Source organism: Oxyura jamaicensis, chromosome 14 (assembly GCF_011077185.1).
Source record: "Oxyura jamaicensis isolate SHBP4307 breed ruddy duck chromosome 14, BPBGC_Ojam_1.0, whole genome shotgun sequence".
In the NCBI taxonomy this organism is placed as follows: Eukaryota; Metazoa; Chordata; class Aves; order Anseriformes; family Anatidae; genus Oxyura; species Oxyura jamaicensis.
Window position 1 is genome coordinate 10,158,686 of NC_048906.1, and position 21,817 is coordinate 10,180,502.

The window sequence follows — 21,817 nt, forward strand, 5'->3', positions numbered from 1 at the left end:
CACAAACTGCATCACAAAGTGTTAAATAATAAATAATAGCAGAGAGAAGTATACACAAGGGAGGAATGATATGATTTCAGAGGAGACTTGAAAGGGGATGTTGATGAGGTGGAGGTTTTAAGAATTAAATATTAAAACCCAAAAAGGCTGATTTTGGCTGAGACTGATTGTTTTTCTCTGCTGAAAAATAAAGGGGCTTTCTAACATGCCTCCTGGACAAGGATGCAAGGCTTACTGTCAAACCGTGCGGTGGAATAATCACTGTACTTAGAGTCTATTTTTAAGAGAAGGCAAAGGATCACAATTAGCTAACTACAGCCCTCTCCGATTCCAGACGTCTGCTTTGTCCTCTGCCTCACCTTTCTGGGTATTTACCACTCAACAGCTCCACGTGAAGTTGGCCAAAGTTCCTGGAGTGCCACAACAACACAACCCCCTTGTGTGCGGCAGGGGGACAGGGCTGGTACCCCCGTGGCAGGCCAGGGCAGCAGCCCCCCCTCCGCACGCAGAAGAGCCCTCAAAGCCACAGCGAGGCCACCGCAGCCGTGTCCCCTGAGAGGAAAAGGGAAGCTGCTTCAAGCACCAGCCCACACTGCTAAGTCACGCCATAATGGGCTTATTTCCTACATTTGGTGGCAGCATAGTATTCAGGATAATATTATCACTACTTGCGCAGGTTGCTGCCAACCCAAAAGGTGGAGATGAGAGAGTTAAACGACAGGGCTGGGGAGTGAATCACCAAAAAGTCTCTTCCAGAGTCAGTTCTCTGTTTGGGGGGGAAGTTATTTTAATTCCGTGCCTCACAAACAACCCGCAGCCTCACCGTGTCCTCTGGAGCCAGCCTGACTGACATTAGAACAAGATTTTTAAACAAACGATGCGCCGGGGCAGCTCATGTTTAGCAGGCACGAAGGCAGCCCCGCTCTGAGGCGTGCGGTGCGAGTAAGGCGGCACCTGTGCGCGGCGCGGCGGGCCGGGGGCAGCGCCCATGGCTTAGCGGAGGCACAGCCCCATGGACGCCGCTCTGCCGGCACCTGCCTTCGCCTCGCAGGTGAGTGGGACTCGGCGGGGAGAAGGAGCGCTCCGCCGGCTGCCCGCTCTCCTCGCCCCCCTCAGGCGCCCGCCTCGGCGGGCAGCCCGCGGGCTGAGGAGGGACGGGGACACGGCCGCCCTGGCCCTCCTCAGGAGGCGCCCCGGGGCTTTTTGGCGGCGCACCTGTGGGGAGCGCCCGCCTGGGCGGGAAGTCCCTTATGTAAGGTCCGGGGCTGAGGGGGGCGAGCTGGGGCCGATGCTCGCGGAGAAGCCGCTCAGAGGGGCGCAGCTGGCGGGCGGGTGGGGGGATGGTGGTCCGCAGAGGGGTGCAAGGGAAGGAGGCGCCTCGGAGGACGGGCTGGGCTCGCCGGCTCTGCCTCGCCCGCCCAGGCGGCTCTCCCCCGGCTGGATGCCACCGGGCAGCCGCCCCATCCTCATCCTCATCCACCTCCTCCTCCTCCTGCCGGGCGGGGCTGGGCGGCGGGCTGAGGGAGTTGTGCGGGAGCAGCGCTCCGGGCCCCGCAGGGGAGCAGCGGAAGGTGGCAGCCCCCGGCGGCACCAGGCGGCGCGGGGAAGGCTCCGAGCTCGCCCGCTCCCCTCCACGCCCCTCGCCCCCGCCGCACTCCGCCTCCCGCCGCCCGGCCCCCCCCCCGGCTCGCCCCGCTCCACAAGTGCCGCCCGGGGCTGCGGGGCTGCGGCACCGCCCGGGGCCCGGCCCGGCCCGGCCCGGCCCGCCCGGGGCTGTCCGCGGTGCTGAAGGGCTGAGTGCGAGCGGCCGGCCGGCCCCTGACGGAGCCAGCCCCTGTATGTTCGTATTTATGTTCAGCTCCTGGCGCAGCGCAGCATCCAGCAGCTCGAGCGGCGGCGGCGGAGGAGGAGGAGGCAGCGCTGAGCCGGGGCTGGGAGGCAGAATGGAAGGTTTTCTTCGGCTGCTCTTCGGTTACTTGGTGGCGGACCTTCTCACGCTGGTGTGTCGGGCTCAGGAGAAAGCCGGCCAGCAGCTGGGGAGCTTCGTGGTGCTCTCAGGGGGGAACCACTCCAGCCTCGGGGAGCAGCTGGACCCCTCCGAGCCACCTCCCACCCCGGACTTCTGCAGGGGTTACTTTGACGTGATGGGGCAGTGGGACCCCCCCTTTAACTGCAGCTCGGGGGAGTTCATCTTCTGCTGCGGCACTTGTGGCTTCAGGTTTTGCTGCAAGTTCAAGAAGACGAGGCTGGATCAAAGCACCTGCACAAACTATGAGACACCGCTGTGGATGAACACTGGGAAGCCTCCTTCCCGCATCGACGACCCTCTGCACGACCCCACCAGGGATAAAACCAACCTCATTGTCTACATCATCTGCGGGGTTGTGGCAGTCATGGTGCTGGTGGGGATCTTCACCAAACTAGGACTGGAGAAGGCGCACAGACCCCAGCGGGAGCACATGTCCAGGTAAGGCTGAGTGCCAGGTAGCAGGGTTGTGTCGTGTGCCCCCCCTGCCCTCCCCCTCTAACACACACAAAAAGAAGAGAGGAGCCCGTGTGTTCCTGCTAAACAAACACCTCCGGCCAGGCAGGCTGCGTTCCCCTGCAAGGCGACCGACAGAGAGACCAACTTCACAGAACAGGGCTCCTGTGGTTCACCAAGCCTGGGTTATCAAAGTGCACGTATATGGAGGAAGACTAGAAATAACTGGGGAGTCTGCACAGACAGCAGTCCATTTTTATCTGCAGCGTCTGACCCTCTCCCCAGTAAGATCCAGCAAGTGTTCCCAGATACACTGTGCATGAATAGGAAAACAAAATCCTGCAAACAGCAACACTGAATTACAGAAAGCCTGATGGGTTCCCTCTTTCAACTGTTTCAAAGCTTGGAAAATGTTTTTACTTCTCAACTGAAGCATGTAAACAAATGTCATCTCACCCTCCCTCTCCAGCTGCAAAATGGTTTTGGCAGGACCTTCCCTACTCCCCCAGCCCTTACAAGTGTGAGCTATTCGTAAAATATCTGAGCTGTAAAAATGAGCCCGGATAGAAGAAAAGAGGGATAACAAAATGGAAAAGCTACTGTAGAATTTCTTAATATTTTCCAGTTACCGTTGAGAGGTAAAAAATGGAATATGAAAATCTTGCATCCATATACGTGTGTGTTATACTCTATATCCACAGTGTAATGGCTGAGTTACATCAAAGAGAACCTCCCCCACCTAGAGTTAGGCATGCTGTGTGCCGTCTACTCCAGATCCTGGCTGCCTAGTGGTGGAGAGGCAGGTGGGCAGCTCGGGACAGAGCCCAGTGGCTTTAACAACATATTTCAAATCAAGACTGTCACAGCAGTTCAAAACCAAGGCATAACACATTTGTCAAGTTTGCAGTCTGTCTGATTTTTTTAGGCTAATCCCAAGCACATGAAAGTAAAGCAGATGGGGGAAAGGCTTTGAAAAAGGCAAATAGCTCCATTAAAGAGTCTAAATCGATTCCAACATCTTGGGCGACTTTGGTGATGAAATGCAATTAAAAGGATCCCTTCTACTGGACATGCAGTGTGGCAGAAAGCTTCCTCTTGCCCTGGTAATGGTGTGGTTCACAATCTTTAAAGCTTAGATGAAGAGTCTTCCTCTGAAATACAGCCCAAGAGATCAACTCAACACCTGGAGCCGTATTTTTTTTTTTTTTTTTTAACTGAAGTTTCTGTATGGATTTTTGTTTAACAGCTTATCCTGAAATGAACAGGAAAAAGCCACCGAAAATACTCCTGCAAATGCATCACCAGTTCACTAGCAATTATTTGCTATTTTTAAACTGGCTGATATGGATACTACCGAGAACAAAGCACATCACAGAAATTTTAGTCAACTCAACACTGTGTGTCAGTGGTAATTCTGCAAAGACAGTTTTCGTTGAGCAAGGTATACTAATCCTTTAGACATTTTGAATATTCTGAACTACAAAATTGAGAAAAAGAATACATGGATCCCAATTTCTTTTTAAAATCTTACTCTTAAATTAAGGAACTGAAGCTTGTTTGGAAAAAGCTCTCCTTTGCTTCAGTCTATTTCTGTAGTGTCTTCATGCAGGCAAAAAGACAGGGCTTGTAACAGTTACAAAAACCAGGACAAAGTGAAGGTGTAGCCTTCCCCTTCCTAGCTTAAATAGATCCCATTTTCTACTAACAGAAATATTCACTAAAGAAGCTCTGTATATTTGCTATTTAAAGTACAGGTGTGAAGTATTCTGAAAGGATATTCTGTCTTAGTTTATGGAAAGAGAATTTTAGGGGATTGGAAAATCATTCTGAAATCCTTCAGTGATGTGTGCATAAAGATTAGGTTTCTGAAGTGGTTATTAGAAAGGTCATGTCTTACCCTGATTACTTAACACTGTCTGAGATCTTTCCTCACCATAAAAATGTTCAAGTCAGGATTATAGCAACTTGGAAAGTCATGATCACATGGAAAAACAGTCACCCACTCAGTACACATAATAGCTAGTCATGTTCTGAAAAAGCAGCGCTATTGCTTTTTTTTTTTTTTTTTTTCCCCCCCAAAAAAAGTTCTCACACTCCTATTACAGCTGCATGGGGTGGGTTTACCATTAATTGTAAAAGGAATTAATTTGTAAATCTCTTGGGCAATCTAAAAATCTGTTCATTGAGTGAAGAATTGAAGTAACCCCTTTGTCGTCGGATGTGATTTTAACTAAAATATTCCATCCTGGTTCATTTTACACTAGTAATGCTGTGCAAACGAGGCTGCAGTGCTTAAGAAACAAATAATTTATCTGTTTAAGCAGTTAATAGTACCAGCAATTAAAGTAATATCTAGCCTGTATTCATATTCACCATTTTTCATAACACAACACTATAATATCAAACAAAAAACAAAACCAGAAAGAACACCCCTTATGTTTTTATGTGCTGAACCTTATTAACAAGCAAAAGTATAATGCACTGAGAGTGTTAGGTAGGCCAAACCAGAAGGACTAAGTGTTACTCCATCTTGGCTGGCAGCAAGAAACACACGGAGGCAGATTTGCTATCTGTTTCCTTAGCTAAGATTGTCTCCTTTCCATCCCCTAGCCAAAGGATACACAAAACACTGCAATCCTCTTCATCCTAGGAAAAGATTCACCTATGGAAGGGCTGGCATTGCTTATTAAAAAGGCAATGCATAACATAAACTGATCTTTTTTATGAGGGCTGATTTTTTTAAAAGTAGACCAAATACAGTTGGTGTAAATAATGTATTTCTATTTTTTATTTACATTTTTAATGTATGTTAGTTTTAATATACGAACAGCTATCTGACACATGGGAATAAGAATGATGACTTGTAAACAGGAAGCAGGAGTGTGCCACACATTAATTCCTTATATTATTTCATCTTATAGTCAGTAATCTGCTGCTGAAGTAAGACACGTGTGTGTTAGAGTGGTACAATATGCAAATAGAGGAAACTTCACAGACTCGGTGAGTGTAGTTTCTATAGTCTTTCATTATGTTTTGTTTACTGCTATACCAAAACAAACCAAGAATGCTCTATTCATTTCCCTGAATTTTCCTCAAATATTCAACAATGAAAAAGCATTGGGAAAATGTACTTATGTAGTAAAAACAATCCATAGTAAAAAAATCTCTCATGGGCAAGTCTTTTTAGAAAAAAAGGTCAAAAATTATTCTTTTTTGGGGGGGAGTTTGTTACCTCCTTTTGTTTTAAGCAAAAAGACTCCAAATGTGGAACTACTGACATTTTCTTCCTTGTTAGATCAGTACTTTTCAGTTAAACACCTAACTGTTGGTATGGAACTGTAAATATGGAAGATGAAAATGGAGAGAGGACAGTATTAACTCTACATGGCATATTTCCCTTTAGACATCACATGATAATATATTGTTTATATCATTCTCCCTTTGTTACTTGACATTAAAAGGATATAAATGTTTCCTCAGCTACAGTGTCCAAGAGCTAAGCAGTAAGAGTAGTGTCCAAGCAGCGTAACTCCTCCTTTACTCTCCTGCCCTCCAGGAGAGCAAGGGAGTAAGATGGTGTATGTTACCAGACATGGCAAAGAGAACGCATGTGGCAGCATTGTGCCTAAAAGGAAACAGAGAAGGGATCTGCCTCCTGAAGCAGACCTAGAAGCTCTGCTAGGCATATGAGGGCAGCATGCACTTGCTGCTTAAGACTACAGCAATGGGACTTTTAGTCTTCCTAGTTAAAGTGGAGAATGCTCTCTCGAAAATCTGTAGAAAAGGAAAATGCTTTACTTTTGTTCCATAGAGGAGATTTTTCTGTAAATAAAGCTACACCTTTGTCTTCTTCCCTAATCCTTGCGGAGAATGTGCAAACAAACCAGGAACCAAAAGAACAATATTTACAATCATACTCGTACTCTATAGATTTTTTTTTTTATTATTTTTTATTTTTTTTAAAGCAGTGCTTCTGACAGCCTGTTAGCAGCTTTCCGAATATTATGAACCATCTGAGCTCTTCTTTTATCCTTCACAATGTGCTGAATTCACAAGTCAAGTCTTTTGTTGATCATTCAATAGGCTCGTACCTGGGGCCAAAAATAGTCTGACTTGCCAAAATACTGAATCCTATGTGTGAAATTATTTCCCTCACGGGTATTGACCCAGTTCTGGAGACAAAATATGACAACTGACCTTTCATGAAATAACCTGTGTTTCAGCTTCTTCAGGCTTATAATGATAGGGGAAATGCATGGCTCCTCATGTTTTTATAACATCTGTAAGTTATATTATATATCCAAAGAGAAGAATCTTGTGGCAAGAGAAGTCCTGGAGTTTTGTGATGCTTGGATAGTTCTGGGGCACGAACTCATGTGTAGGTAACATTTCTCCACTTCTGTAATGCTACAGTCAATATCAATATACAGAACCTACTGATATGGCTACATGATTAGAAGGTTATCTTTTTTGCATTTCCTTAAAAAATCATCAAATACAGCAAAGGTGCGGATAAAGATCCTCCACATATATATCATTTTTCAGTGGAACCTACTTTGTATGGTGATATTCAGGTGAGACAAATGCATGGAGGTATTAAAACAGTCTGGTGGCCTATGCAGAATTTTTTGAAGCACACATCTGTTCAAGCATATTGTCATGTTATAGGGCACAAAACTCCCTTTATCCATGACACTATATGGACAAATCCCTAAAAAAAAAAACAAAATGCGGGTACAGCATTTCCTTTGTGCTTCACTAATATGAGCCACCACACATTTTTAACTCTCCCTTACACCAGTGGAAGATAAGGTTAGATAAGATAAGGAAGATAAGATAACAAAGATAAGGCTCTTTGTTATGTGACCTACTCTGCCCTGAGAAGATTGTACAGCTTTGGGTAACGCAGTACAAACATAGGTGCCATGCTATTAAAAATACAACTTGATTATGAGAAGTTCCTTTTTCCTTAATACAGTAGGAGTTGGACAGCTCATTCCTTAAAACCTCTTAAAAAAAGCCACCTTAAAATGGTAGGAAACTTAGCTGGCATTTTCACAGACAGGCAGCAGTTAATCTGCTATCACGTGGTGTTATTTAAAGTCTACAGTGAACAATATTTACCATCAGATTAAGGGCAATGAGGAAAGCATTTCTGAAAACCCTTTCTCACAAAGTTGGGAAATACTAATCTATGTATTATGAGAGCACACAGCTTTAACTCCCACATCCAAGTTAGGAACTTTCATTTGCCCTTCTTCCCTTCCCAGAAATTTGTCCAGCTGCCTCTGGAATAAGAATATCGATGTCCATCATTTCCTTTGTATAAAGAAATATTGCATAAATCGACTAGATACTGATGCTTTTGGTGCCCACGTATTCAAAACTATGTTTTGCAATATAATGCTTTCCTTTTGCACCATTTTCTACATACCTTTGTGAGATCTCTCCTAGTGAATTTTTATTTTTCTGCTATGTAGGCCAGCTGTGCTATTTCTGCTGTATAAGCATTGCTTCAAATGGGAACATTGCTCTGATACCATTAATCATTTGGTTGCTATCTCCTGACCTTTCACAGCATCAACAGAGTACTCTGTAACATGTTGATCACAACTGTAACTAATATTTTAATAACACAATGCTAGCCATAAACACAAGGAAACATCACTATCATTCAGATGTGTACCAAAGCAATGTTCCTGCAATCTGAGAGCAAGCTCCAGCTCAGAATTCCTCTCTGTAGTTTAAATGAAGCTACTATTTAATATTTAAAAGAACAGTACTTCTTGATCAAGAAATCAACATATCACAAAAGTGCAGTGGAGGAGCTAGATGGCACTTGTTGTGGCTTTCACGAGTGAATGTGGTTATTTTTATTTATTTAGTAGTTTATAAGCTAGTCTTCCTTGATGCAGTATCTGGGACATTGTATATAATTTTGCAGAAAATTAAACTAAACTAAACTGGGCACAGTGCCCAGAAGATGCAGCCATTCCCTTAAAAACTAGCTCAAGAGATCTAAACATTAGAGGCAAATAGTGGTCAGTGCTATGTTAACATGAACAGAGAGGCCTTGCATGGAGCCCTGAAGACCCTCGTGCCACCCACCTTGTCTGTCCTTTGCCCAAGGGAACAGCTTCTGCAGGCGGGCCAGTTATTTTGTGCCACTGAGGTTCAGCAGGTAGTTACATGGCACGTACTTAGGGGCTAATCCTGCGCCTGGTGGAGTCAGTGGTAGAATTCTATGGCCCAGCATCACAGAGAGGGGTAGGTAATGCTATGCTGAGAGCTTCAGAGCTTAAAATGAAGCTGATACAGGTGTGCATGCTTACCTACGTGCCTGAGAACAGAGTTCTACTAGGCAGGTTGCCTGGCAGTGAAACTAGTCTGGAGAAAATATACAAGCATAGGGTGAACCCATCTCAGATACATGTCAGAAACAGCTGCTGCCTGCAGTGCTGCAGAACCCCCCCAACCACCATCTGGTTGGGCCTGGCCTAACTTTTAGGACCCCTTTTGCTTGCTTCCTCTCCTTCCATAAAGCTTTCATCCTGTTTCTGAACTAGCTTCAAGGAAGCCAGCAGTGTTGCCATGCAAGCTTTGCTCCATCTTAACGATCAGGTCACCGTCACAGAAGTGAGAAAAGACAATTTTTAGCTCCATTTCTGGATGGGAACAGCTTAAATCCCTGATTATGGCAGGTGCTATACCTACTGGATTGCTACAGTCAGGTGACCTTTCATCTTTGGTAATAATTTTCACGGAAAATGGCCAAGACCTCTGTGGGGTGGGTGCTCTGTGCAGCTAGTTGCATGCATGGGAGTTAACCTCAACAGACCCTGCTGGGAATCTAGCTGTGTGGGTAACTGCAGGGGCCGGTGCTGAGCTGCTCAGCTTAACTGCAGTGGCCGTCACTGACCACAGGCAATGGCAGAACTCCGCAAGTCTCAACAAGCTGAAATTATGTTCCTACAGAGCCAAGACAGCTGAAGAACTTAACATGTCTATTACTGCTAGCACACTAAGGCAGGCTAAATAGCCCTAGGTGCAAAGTCTCATGATAAATCTGAGTCCTGATTTGTCCTGAGACATTATGATGGGCTGTATCTAAAACTAAATAAACTGTAAAGTATTGCAAATACCTTACTGATTTTGCAACAGGTTTATTCTGATTTTGTTTGTTTATTTTTCAGGGCTCTTGCTGATGTTATGCGACCTCAGGGTCCTTGTACAACAGATCATATGGAAAGAGATCTAAACATTGTAGTACATGTGCAACATTATGAAAACATGGATACAAGACCTCCTCCAAACAATTTACGTAAGTTGCATTATAACTATATTAACGTTTGGAATGCTGGCGCTAAAATGAGTACTATGGAATGAATATTGGTGGATAGACGGCACAAGGATTCTTGCAAATTAGGAAGATTCTTTATCACAGAATTAGAAATATCTAGGATTTCCCAGTGCAAATAGTGCAACACTAACAGAAAGCCATTTTGATTAGAAAAAGAGTTATTGTTCTTATTTTAATTAGGTGTCTTGGTTGACTAATATTTGCTTTGTACTTTTGTCTCCTAACTGGTATTTTTCTTCAGCTCATCAATCCATCCCTTATCCTATGTTTTATTATATCAAAATTGAAATGGCTAAGCTTACAGCAAGATTTAATGAGATGTTTCATACAGCTGTAACACCCAATAGGAAAGCAGTCTCATTAGGCTCTTATATCACCTCTGCTAGTAAAATACTTAAATACTTTCCTGGAGAGCATAAGGTTGTACATGGTTTTCACTTTCTCATTCTTTTCTGTAATGGAAATATGAGAGAAAGACTATTATTTTGTTTTAAATACTATTTTTATTCTGTGCCTGCTATTATGTGTTTGCTATTGAAGGCAAGGAAAAAGTAGACGTTGGAGTTTCAGAGGAACTATGGTGACATTTCAAGGGGTTCTGAAATCCTAGGAACCTTATTTCTCAGCCTTGTATTAGACCACAGTGCAGATCTTTCTCATGCTCAGATAAATTTTCCTTTCATGATGAACAGTTTCAGTGTAATTTTAATTTGCACATGTTTATGTATTTTGTATTCATCTATATCACACACATGCACACATATATAGAAATTTTAGATGATATATTTACAATTTTAAGTTCAATATATTTATAAGTTTGTGTCATTCAGGAAGGTATGGATTATTAGGCAGTGGACGGCTTTATTCTGTGCTGTAGATCAAGGTAGTTGAGCATGTTACTGCAAATATACTTTTCCTGCATTGGTATTTGTGTTTTGAAACATTTAAACTATATGCACTGGTCTTTTCCTTGTCTTTCTGTAACTGCAGAGAATTTGCTTATAGCTGGGCAAAGAACTAGTTTTATTCAGACAGCACTATGCAGTTATTGTGAGATTTTGTTGCTCCCTTCTTTTGGGGCAACAGGGTAAGGACAATGAGAGAAAGATGATTCATGTGCTGCATGCGCTCTTGATACTTGTTCTGTGGTAGAGGCTGTGATTTCTTATGCACGTGCTTACAGGATAATAGGAGAGAATTAAAACTGTGACCTCTAATAAAGATACCACATATAGTGAGCTCTGACATCTAATCTGTGTGCATTGCTCTCCAGCAAAGTACTTCCACCTGGGTCTGTGCAGTTGTACAGTGCAGAGGGGGAGGTACCTACATACTGCAGCAGAACAACTCTAATTGTGTAAAAACATGCCAATTCTCGAGGGGAACTTATGCTTCTCTCTCTCAATCAAAGGTGCTCTAACCCCTTTAAGCTCCTGTGGTTTAAGCAGGATATGCACTATCTCTCTCTCTTTGCTCTGTGTATTAGCTCTTGCCTGATCTCTTCTGATCCTCCCTCTGACCATGTTTTCAAGGAGGAAAATGCAAAATGCTAATGAAATCAGGGTACAATCCTTTGTTTCTCTCATACATGAAATGTTTGTTAAGAATCCCACTTAATGAAGAGAGCCAGAAAGCAAATAAATTCTTACTGCATTGACTGTGTCTAGAATTTTGTAATTTCACACCGTTTTGCTTAAATCTTTGTATACTTCAATATACAATATACCACAGCAGGTCTTTAAACTCATTACATTTCTTGGATTTGAATTCAAATTAACCAATATTCTATATATTTGCTCATCATTTAGTATTTGTTGCCACTATATTCCCTCATAAACTCAACTAAAACATGACTAAATGACCTTGTAGAATTAGCCGATACATCACAAATGATAAAGGTGTGTTGAGTGCACGTGCATTTATGGTGCAGGAAAAAAGCTTTAGAAAGAAACATTATTAAGACAAATACTCTAAGCCCAGTATCTTAGCGACTTGAAATTTTATAGTGGAGTTCTGAAACACTGCAAGAGTGGAGATGTTGCAGAAACATTGTCAGAGCAGCATTACATATTACTAGTGCTGAAAAATGTCAGGCTTTTGGAGGTATATTTACAAGCAAATAAACCTGAATTCTATTTCAGATCTTTACTTACGCAGAGAAAATGAAGTGGTAACAAAATTATAGAATCGACACCTTGATATATGTATTTTTAAGTTCTCTTTTCCAAGTTTCCACTTTTTATCTACTAGCCATCGTGAAACTTAAAAATGTGATGTACTTTTCACATTGGTCCATAGATAAGGGGGCAGGAGTAATTTCTTAGGCATTATATACCATTTCCATATTGCGTCTTTCAAGATACTGAAGATAAACTTTTGAAGGCCAAACATTATTAAAAATGTTCTGATTTGAAGGTTCAGTTCCTGTTTCTGCCCTCTTGAAAAAACATTTGCTGATGCTGCCAGCTCTGAAAAGTGGGCTGGCAAACTTTGCATGGGACAAACTTTGCATGATATCTGACACTGAAAATGAATGTGTTTTGATCCCTGGACTGCTTGTTACCAGAGAACAAAGATTTTCTAAGCTGCCTGCAGTAAGCACAGCTATTTGCCAAAACCAGCTATGCAATGGAAGGCCAAAAGTAGACATTTCTTTTCAGTGCCCTGCAGTTTAAGAAGTGCAGTTTACTGAGTTTCTTGTCCCTTCTTTTCTCATACTCAGAAAATAAAAACTATACTGAAGATTCTGGATTTTTTTTTTTTTTTTTTTTTTTCTTTCTGTGCCCATGTGAATCCAGACAACCTAGATGCTTATTAGTGAAAGCTACTTTGTCCTTAGTGGTAGTTAGTTGCCATCATTTTCTTTCTGTAATGTGCTTTCCTTAGGATTACTTTTCCATTATTTCACCTCATTCATGCACATTAGAATGGAATAGTGCTTTGTAAACAAGCAGCAGTTATCTACCAAGAATCACAGCATTCAAGTTTTCTAACATGGCATGTTAAATAAAATAAAATAGACGTGTATATTAAAAACAAAACCAAGAGCAAACATTTCTGCAGAATTTGAGATCAGTTCTGTTCATCTCTATTTAACTTTCATGAACCTTAAGAAAGCAGCAGCATTCAGGATTTCTTTTTCTACTTATTGTGTTGGCAGTCAGCAATTTATTTAACTTGTTGGGATTATAATAATAGTGCAGCAGGAGCTAGGAGGCTTTCTAGCTACATCCTCATTTCTGGAAGGTGATTACTACTATTATTTCTAATTCATAATTTATGATGGCACAGTGAAACAAATACTTATGTTAGTGTTATCCACAGTCACTTTTCCTAATGATCAGTAAAAGCTCAGTTAATATCTCCTCAATAATAACCGGCCTCGCACTCATACATTTAAGCATTTATACAGAGTTCAAACATAGAGCTGACTTTAAAGGGTAGACAATTCTAGATTATGATGGTTTTAAGGTGAAAAATGCTAGCTTTTACTTAGCTTGACACGTATAAGTTATTTCTTCATTTTTAATTTAACATAACAAAAAAGAAGGGAATTGCAAACACCACTGAAAGCAAGAAGTGTTGCTGTATCAAAATAGCTGGTTTTAATAGTGGCCAAGGATTTGCAGCACATGTGACTAAAACGACTTTTTCAGTTTCAGATTTTTTTCAGATTGTCAGTTGTCCTGGATACTTACTGACTACAAATGCTAATGCTGAAAACAAAGCTAAGGGGTTTCTGTAATGGGTGCCTTACGAAAAGTTAACTTTTGTTATTTCTTTGAGTTGAGACAGTAAGCAGGAGGGTATTATTTGAAGTTCTCACATATTAGAATAAACACTCTGCATTGTGTATGCTTCCCCCATGGCTGTAAGTAGAAGCTCAGCCCCTGTTTTCCAGTGAGAGAAACTGTCACTGATTTGACACTGTGAAAATACAGTTAGAATGTGCAAGAGTTTTTTTGCAGTCTTTTTCATCCCTCATGAATATGCTTTTTTGTTGTTGAATGCAGAGCTCTTTGGCAAACTAATTATTTTTAACTTACAAATATAACATCGTCTGATATAAACAAGTGTATGGTTTTGCACTGCGTTATCTAAGCCCAATTCCTACTGACATAAAACACTAATTTACTTACTTGTGTAATAACAAAGAAGTAGTCACAGAAAACGTGAGGTATTACTCTAATAATATGCTTGTGTTGGTAGGGGCCTTGAAACTCTACTAAAAACATTGTTCTGATGGAGGGATGCACAATGCAAAGGACTGAACAAATAACTATCTTTGTCCTCATGGGTTTCTAGGTTGTTGTGATGGTTTTACTCGAGTGGGCAGCCGAGCTCCACCACAACCGCTCTCTCACTCCTCCCCTCCTCAAAGAGGAAGGGGGAGAAAAGACAACACAAAGAGCTCGAGGTTTGAGATGAGAATGATTTAATTAAAGGAAAGGGGAATGGGGAGAAAGAGAAACAAAAGAAACAACAAGGCCGCGCGGAAGCACAGAGAGAAAGAAAAAAAAAGTTATTCTCTACTTCCCATCAACGAGCGATGTTCGGCCACGTCCCGGGAAGCAGGGCCTCAAAACGCATACCGGTTGTTCAGGAGAGACCCTCCCCCACGAGAGCCCCCCTTTTATTGCTGAGTGTGACATCAGGTGTTATGGAATATCCCTTTGGTTGGTTTAGGTCAGCTGCCCTGGTGATGTCCCCTCCCCATCAATTGCCCACCCCCAGCCTGCTGGCTCTTGGGGGCCTGGAAGGAGTTCTGATGTTGTGCCAGCACTATGCAGCAATAGACACAACACTGGAGTGATACCAGTGCTGTTCCAGCTATGAGTGCAGAGCACAGCACTGTGTGGGCTGCTGCAGGGAAAGGTGACTCCATCCCAGACAGACCCAACACAGTTGTTTATTACAGTAAAATGCTTTTTCAGGCCTGGTTATATGTGCAGGTCCAGCCCAGAGGAATTGGGCTATTTCTTCATAAATGTTCATTGGCTGTTCACCTCCTGGCTTAGGGCAGAGTACAGGCAGAAAAGCTGCCCTTTATAGGTGAGACTCCAGCCATGTTTTATGAGTGGGGAGATGGAGAACACCAATAAGTTTCCAGCCAAGAAAATGATGCACAGTGACAGAAGAAAAAGTGCACTGCTGATGGAGTGCACTGAGACAGTGAAGAATGAGGGAGAATAAAATGGCCAGCTTAATTGGAGGATGTCCTTAGTTCACAAGAAACTACAGTGCTGTAACAGAGAGAAGGGACTGTAGTCAGTAAGCGTGGGGAATTTGTTTCTGTTTCAAACCTTAGTTTTTATGGCCAGAATGCAAAACCTCATTTTACTGATCCATGGTCTACCCAGTAAGCACCTTAACACTATTCCAAAAAATAAGATACTTTAGATAGTTCCTAACCTAAAAGCCAATAGGCTTAAGTAACCTGAGAGAGGGCTACATAGTACATTTTGGTTGTTATATACAACAAGGAAGAAAGATTCTACTTTTAAATTACATATGTCACAAAACCAATCACCAAAGAAAAAGCCCACATCACCATCACTAGCCATGTCAAAAGAAATACTATATTTTTTTAATATCATTTCTGATTGAGTTTAAAAGCAGCAAGCTGCTTTGTCACATTATCTTGAGACCACTTTTCAAACCACTTTAAATTAAATTGTAGATACGGATTTCAACTGAAATTGTAGTATCTAGTAGAACTTCAACGCATTAGCAAATTGGTGATAGATTTTTTCTTAGCTATAGGGGAAGAGTATTGCAGCTCCAAACTTTCCATGCTGGACACACAATTTCTCGTACAAACTTCGAGTCTAAAGATGCTGTTTTCTTGCAACTCAGTCATTCAGTGTCAGACAGTGATGTTTATTCAGTTCTGAATGTGTTTAGTCTCACAGTCATTAATATAAAAATGTTAGTAATTTACATTCAGATTCTAATTCAGATTCATGATGCTGATTTATGAGAAGATGCTATGAACCTCCTTGAAACACCAATAAGGATTTTCAAGGAATTTAATTACAACCTGATAATGAGAGCTTGTGAGTTTATTTAGGAAAGATAAAAACAGTAAAAGCAATGAAATATCTCATTAAGCATTGACTGCAGTACTTTCCCCTAATTCATTTAGAAAAAATGGATGATTTTGAAAATGTTAATATATACTACACACCTTTTATTAACACCTACACCTGTCTTCACCTAGCGTAATATGTCAGAACTCTAGCAAAGTTCTTACTAATTGCTTGCCTCTGGAATCAACCTTTTGGCTTAATCTTGTAAGCAAATTAATAAACTAAAGCAAATAGTAAAGACAATAGTTTGCACCACCAACAAGGACTCAGGATTGTATCCTGCATCTATAACCAAATACAACTGTGAACTTGAAGTCACTGCGTACATTCACTGGGTTTCCTCTTTATTCTAAAATATTTCTTGGTGGATATGATTTTGTCGGAAACCCAGTGAGAATGTCACGTGCCCTTTCTGCAGTTTTAGTCAGTGGGATATGTTTTGAATGATATGGGGTAAATCTTCATAAGCTCTGTTCAATATAACCACTTCCAATTGGACTCAACAATGAAGTTTTTGCTCTGTCTTCATTTATTGTGCAATAAGAATAATTATATTAGATTACTGTCTTGCATCCTATAATTTACTTCTAGAGAGCTTTTAATTCAGATACATTTGACATATCTTCATAAAAATATTCATCAATGTAAAACGTATTTGGGAGAAATACAGTTAATCACTGACATTATCCTTTAGTGGCAATAATTAACTATGGAATAAAAAATATTTGCAATATACTTTCATATTTTATAATGCAGTTTAAAAGGCTGAATGATTAATTAACAAAACAAAAAATATTGTCATAACAGAAGAGAGCATTGCAGTGATGGACTATTACATAGGTAACTTTGAGTCACACAACTTTAAACTTGAAAAGCACATGTAAAGGATGAGACTCATTTTGCTGTCATCAGGGTGCACATTAAAGTACTTGGAAATGCTGCCCAATAGTACAGGGATGTATTTACCATCTAGCAGATGAAAAGTTCAATATTTAAATACGGTTTGACTTCAGAAAACAGTTATGCATTTCCCTTGGGAGTCCACTTTTACCTCTGTATCATCATCATAATTATTTAATAAGGGTTTAGTTCCACAGGTGTTTGTTATTAAGTATTGATACACACTGTCATCAAACACTCACCTGAAAACAAAGTTAAGCCTTAGAAGAATAAGCATCATCTACTGCTTAGACACTTTGCAATCTAAGTTTTACTTGTTAAATTTTATTAGTGAGGCATTATTCCCATTATATCAATTCAGTATCTAAAATTGTATTTTGTCTTTGGAGAGGTACACTGAATAATAGGATTCTCAATGTTCAAGAACTTCCAGTGCAAAATATTCCCACTGTTTAGCACAACTGTCAGCAAGATCCATCATCGATGCCTCATGCTTATTACAATCTTTCATGTTGCTGGGATTCTTGCTGTCAAAAATTGGTATGGGAAACAATGCTAAAGTAATACGAATTGTGTTTGGGGAAAATAGCAAACCAAACCAAAAAAAAAAAAAGCAAAAAGGCAAACAAAAAGCACCTTTTGCTTTCATGGTTTGTTTGCCAACACCATCAGAAAGACAAACTGCACTCGCCTTTTCCGTGCCAAAACATTATAATTTTTAACTGTTGACCTGCAGCATAATCATCTTTCTAAACCCAATAACTCCCACCCTCATATTTTGTCTAAAAAATCATAGATTTATAACACAAATGATAAAAACATAAATTCAGTACTACATTGGTTTCTGTCCATGTATTCAGGCGCAAGTACAAACTGTTGTAAACTGATTTATCCATAGCTAAACATACACACTTTTAGTGACTATTCATTTGAAAATTTGATTCTCAGAAATTTAACATTCTATAAAATTACTTCCCTGTTTGTTTTTTAATGCAGTCATACCAACTTTGCCAACCAGAACCTGTATATTGGTTACAAAATAAAGTAGAAGAGGTTGGCTGAATACATTAAAATACATCCCAGTATTACCAGGTAATTGGGACATGCAATTCAGTGAGATGTTTTCAAATTTCAAACTACAGTTTCAATCATAAATGGTTTGCAGAAGCTTTGTTCTCTGCTTTATGTCATAGCTTTCCTTGAAATGTACACATCAGCTCTGACTTCAATTTTATTATCGTAAGATAAAGTCAAGAAAGGACCTCAGTGTTTAATATTAATATTTAATATTTAATATTTATTATTTAATAACTTTGTTACTGATTTTGATAATAGAAACAATAGTTGAAAAATTCTCTAAAACCATCACACAAAGCTGCATTAATAATCATTCACAGTGGACTTTAATGTTTTACTAGGTATACTCCTAAATTTAATCTTTAAGTTAGCACATATAAATAGCTTTTAAGAGCTTTTCACTAACATACTTCTGTTTTAACTGATATGTTTAAGAAATATATGTCTCAGTTTAAGGCTGTATTATACTTTGGAGTCTGCAGTGAATTTGCAACATAGTCCAGAATAATCCAATTGGGTTTCACCATCTACTCCTTACCAAAAAAAGGAAACATATGTTTGATATATAGTTATTTATGCACACATGAGCATACACAAGAGACAGCATGTGCATGACGAAATTTTGACAACTTTAGTGGGGTTAGCAACTATTTGTTTATCTGGAAGCATACACAATAAACCAAATGTCTCAAAAACAGAGGTGTTTTATACCCTGAAGAGTTTGCTCTTACTACGTTATTTTGGCTTTTACACTCTACAGCATTAGCCAGAAAAACAAAAACAACAAAACAAAAAAAAAGCCTTTCCCGTGCAGCCAGTTGCTCTTTCAGGAGTAACCTGACCAATCCTTATCACTTTTGAATTGCTTTATAGTTTTCTCTTACCATATTCTCCACGCATACTGAGCTTTGAGCTTTGTGCTTTCTATTGCTGCCTCTTCTTCTGCCTGTAACAAGCTGAGCCTTCTGAGTGACAATTACTATTTGATGGTGCTAATTTCTGCTGGTTTAGAAAGCATGTGCTTGGCCATTCTGGACAGCATATGAGAGAGTACCACAACACAGAAAAGTATGGCAAATGCCTAGGAGCATTTCATCTTACTGACAGGGCACTCATGAGGAGCGACTTTCAGCCATAAATTACAACATGCGTTTCAGAGATGGAGGAGGCACGGGCTGGGAGCCTTGCAACAACAGTAGGATTTTGATAATGCTTACAGTAATGCATAGTTTAAGCCAATTAGATGAAATTATGATCAGACAAAAGTTACAGTAAAGCATTCACCTTCTTTAATGGCTCAAGGATTTCACCCAGGGGCACTACAACTCCCTTAGAACATCACACCTACCTTACTGAGGGGAATTAGTGTTTTGTTATTAATCTTGAATACAGTAGAAATGTAAAGAGAGATGCAGGAAATTTAGCTTACAGTTTTGTAAAAAAAAACTTTATACAGCTTAGAGAATTCAATGTTGGAGATGGAAAAATGCATGTTCACGATTACTTATATTCCATTAGCTTTGAACTATTATTCTTTCATTCTTGCTTTTTCTGAAAGAGGTCTGAGAAAAGGAATAATTTCTCTTGGAAATAAATGAATTGGCCCCAACCAAGATCTTTTCTACAGAAAAGATCCAGAGGAGATCAGGAAAAAAATATCAGCATATACTCTGTGGGGTAAGATGTTTGCAGCAGGCTTTTTCATAGAAGTTAGACTAAAAGAAAGACCTCTTCGAGATCTATAATGAGCAAAATTCACTTAGAAGAGATAGCCCCTTGCTCTCTAGCATCTGTCCAAGATTCATCTTGTGTCTGCTAGTCTGTACATCAAAGCCGGTAAACTAAAATTTTACCTTTGGAGCTCAGCATACTATTTCTATATATCCCAAGGTCTGACTGGGATGACAGATAGTCCATGGGCAGAGCTTGGATAAAAATGCTTCTAGCAAAATCTGTAACAATTACCAGAAACTTCTGAATCTTGAAGAATATTAAAAGTAAAATTATTTAGGCTTCTTTGCAGATGTCCACATTTAAACAGCTATGTTATAGAGGTCATATACAAAATACAAGAAAGCTCTTTCACTAACTTGTTCATTATATTAAAAATTAAATCCATCTATCTAAGAGTTACCTAACACTAATTCTTTTTCCAGCTGTGATTCTACACCTCTTGTAGGGAGGTAAAAATAACTGTGTGCAAATAGATTAGGCCTATTTCCTGTCAGGGTAAGCAATTTACAATAGGGAAAAAGTCATCAGGATTCTTTCCAAGTGCATACAAGTGACACACTTTATGATATGATCTCTTGCACTGTCATAGTCTAGCATTTTACAGTCATTAACATTTACTTATGAAAATCTGGCTAGAAATATGTATTTGGAAGCTACACCTTCTTTCCTATGTGACACTTTATCTCCATTTCTACACCTATAGAGTCATAGATGGAGATTAACCCCAGAATCAGACATGGAGTTGGAGTTGTGGTAGAAAGTGGCAATAACCTATATACTCCATGCACAGAAAAAGATTTTTAGATTTTGTAATCACCAGAATAACTCAAACGTTTTTAGAAAGAGAAGAGGTCAACGAAAACGTGGTCTCTGTAACTTAGTCTTATGTTCTGCTGAACTTGGAACTGAAATAACACTGCTGTTCCTGTTTCCTCTTTACCACCTCTCATGGTTCACCAGGAACAGCAAGGATTGTGCCTCTGCACTCCATTGCCTCTTTATTTCAGTAACCCATAAGCAGTGCTTCAGGTTTCCCTTGTGTTTGTTGATTGTGCCTGGACAAAAAGTAGTATGTTCTGTTTTTTTTCAAAGTTACCCATTCTGGTATATGTGTACAGATTGATCAGCAAACAGAACAAACCAGCGAACAACTGTGGAGCTGGTACTGTAGCCTTTTGCCTCTGTGCAGTCAAGTGGCAAATGGGTTAAAAATTACTATGGGGAGTAACGGGGAGCTAGACAAAAAATTACATTAGCTGTGTTCTCTTTTAAGAACAATAAATCTGGAGTTATTTACCAAGTGCAATAAAAGGCTACAGGGCATTGTTAGCATGAAATTTGGCTCCATAAATCAAGTAAGTATTGAGATGCTGCTCTGAGAGTCCGTAATCGTCAAATGGGGAGATGTAGTTATCAAAGGTTGGGCATGCCAGGAGAACAAAAAAAGGTGGATAAAATAATCCATGGTACATCCCCTTCCCCACTGATCAAAGTTGTCTCCCATCAGTCAGGATGATTCCCAGTCTGCAGGCTCTAAACTATTTGTATAAGGAAGTCTGAAGGGAGTGGAGATATATCAGAAGATCAGATCTATCACAGAGCAAAATGCAAGCTCAGAATTTGGCAGATGATTTATTAATTGCCAATTATTCTTATTTCTACTTTATATGGTGCTAAGACTATGCTAGAACCTTCCAAGTGGAAAATCCACACAATAGTTAATGCAGTTCAAAAGCAGCATTAATCCTCTTTTATGGCTTGCAACACTCTTGGGAAAGAAGATATTGCACAGCTTCAAGGATGGGAAGTCACTGGTGTTAAGCAATCTGAGGCTAACTAGCAAATTACAGACGGAGAAGTCCTAAGTGCACATAGCTCTGTGTGTATGGATGGATTTAGAATTGGATTTACTTTCCCCAAAGACCTGTAGAATATATGGAGTTCAAGACCAGAGCACCTTGGAAGTTGGTGAGCACGAGCTAGTAACTTTAAGAATACTCCTTTCATGCAGTTGCTGACAGGACCTCTCAATTTGGGATGAATTAGCAGAAGAGGGATGATTTTATTTTAATTATTACCCAAGCAAAAGCAAATTAAAATTAGAACATACGCATGCCACACTCCAACATCATAGGCATGACTGAATTCTGGCAGCCACTATGTCATGATATTGAA

The 21,817-nt window shown here is 40.4% G+C and overlaps 1 protein-coding gene and 1 long non-coding RNA gene across 4 annotated transcripts in view; one reads left to right on the forward strand and one right to left on the reverse strand.

Annotated features, from left to right (window-relative positions):
* The window catches only part of LOC118174319, a 304,126-nt gene that overhangs the window by 912 nt on the left and 281,397 nt on the right, over window positions 1–21,817 (reverse strand). The gene's annotated exons all lie outside the window — the stretch shown is intronic.
* The window catches only part of SHISA9 (shisa family member 9), a 182,995-nt gene continuing 161,904 nt past the window's right edge, over window positions 727–21,817 (forward strand). The window contains exons 1-3 of one of the 2 annotated variants that reach the window (XM_035339590.1): window positions 727–1,051; window positions 1,859–2,467; window positions 9,676–9,803. In XM_035339590.1, the coding sequence (XP_035195481.1) occupies window positions 1,944–2,467; window positions 9,676–9,803 (652 nt within the window). In that variant the 5' untranslated portion in view covers window positions 727–1,051; window positions 1,859–1,943. Of the gene's footprint in view, window positions 1,052–1,325; window positions 2,468–9,675; window positions 9,804–21,817 lie in introns of those variants that run through there. The other variant, XM_035339589.1, reaches the window with a different exon arrangement.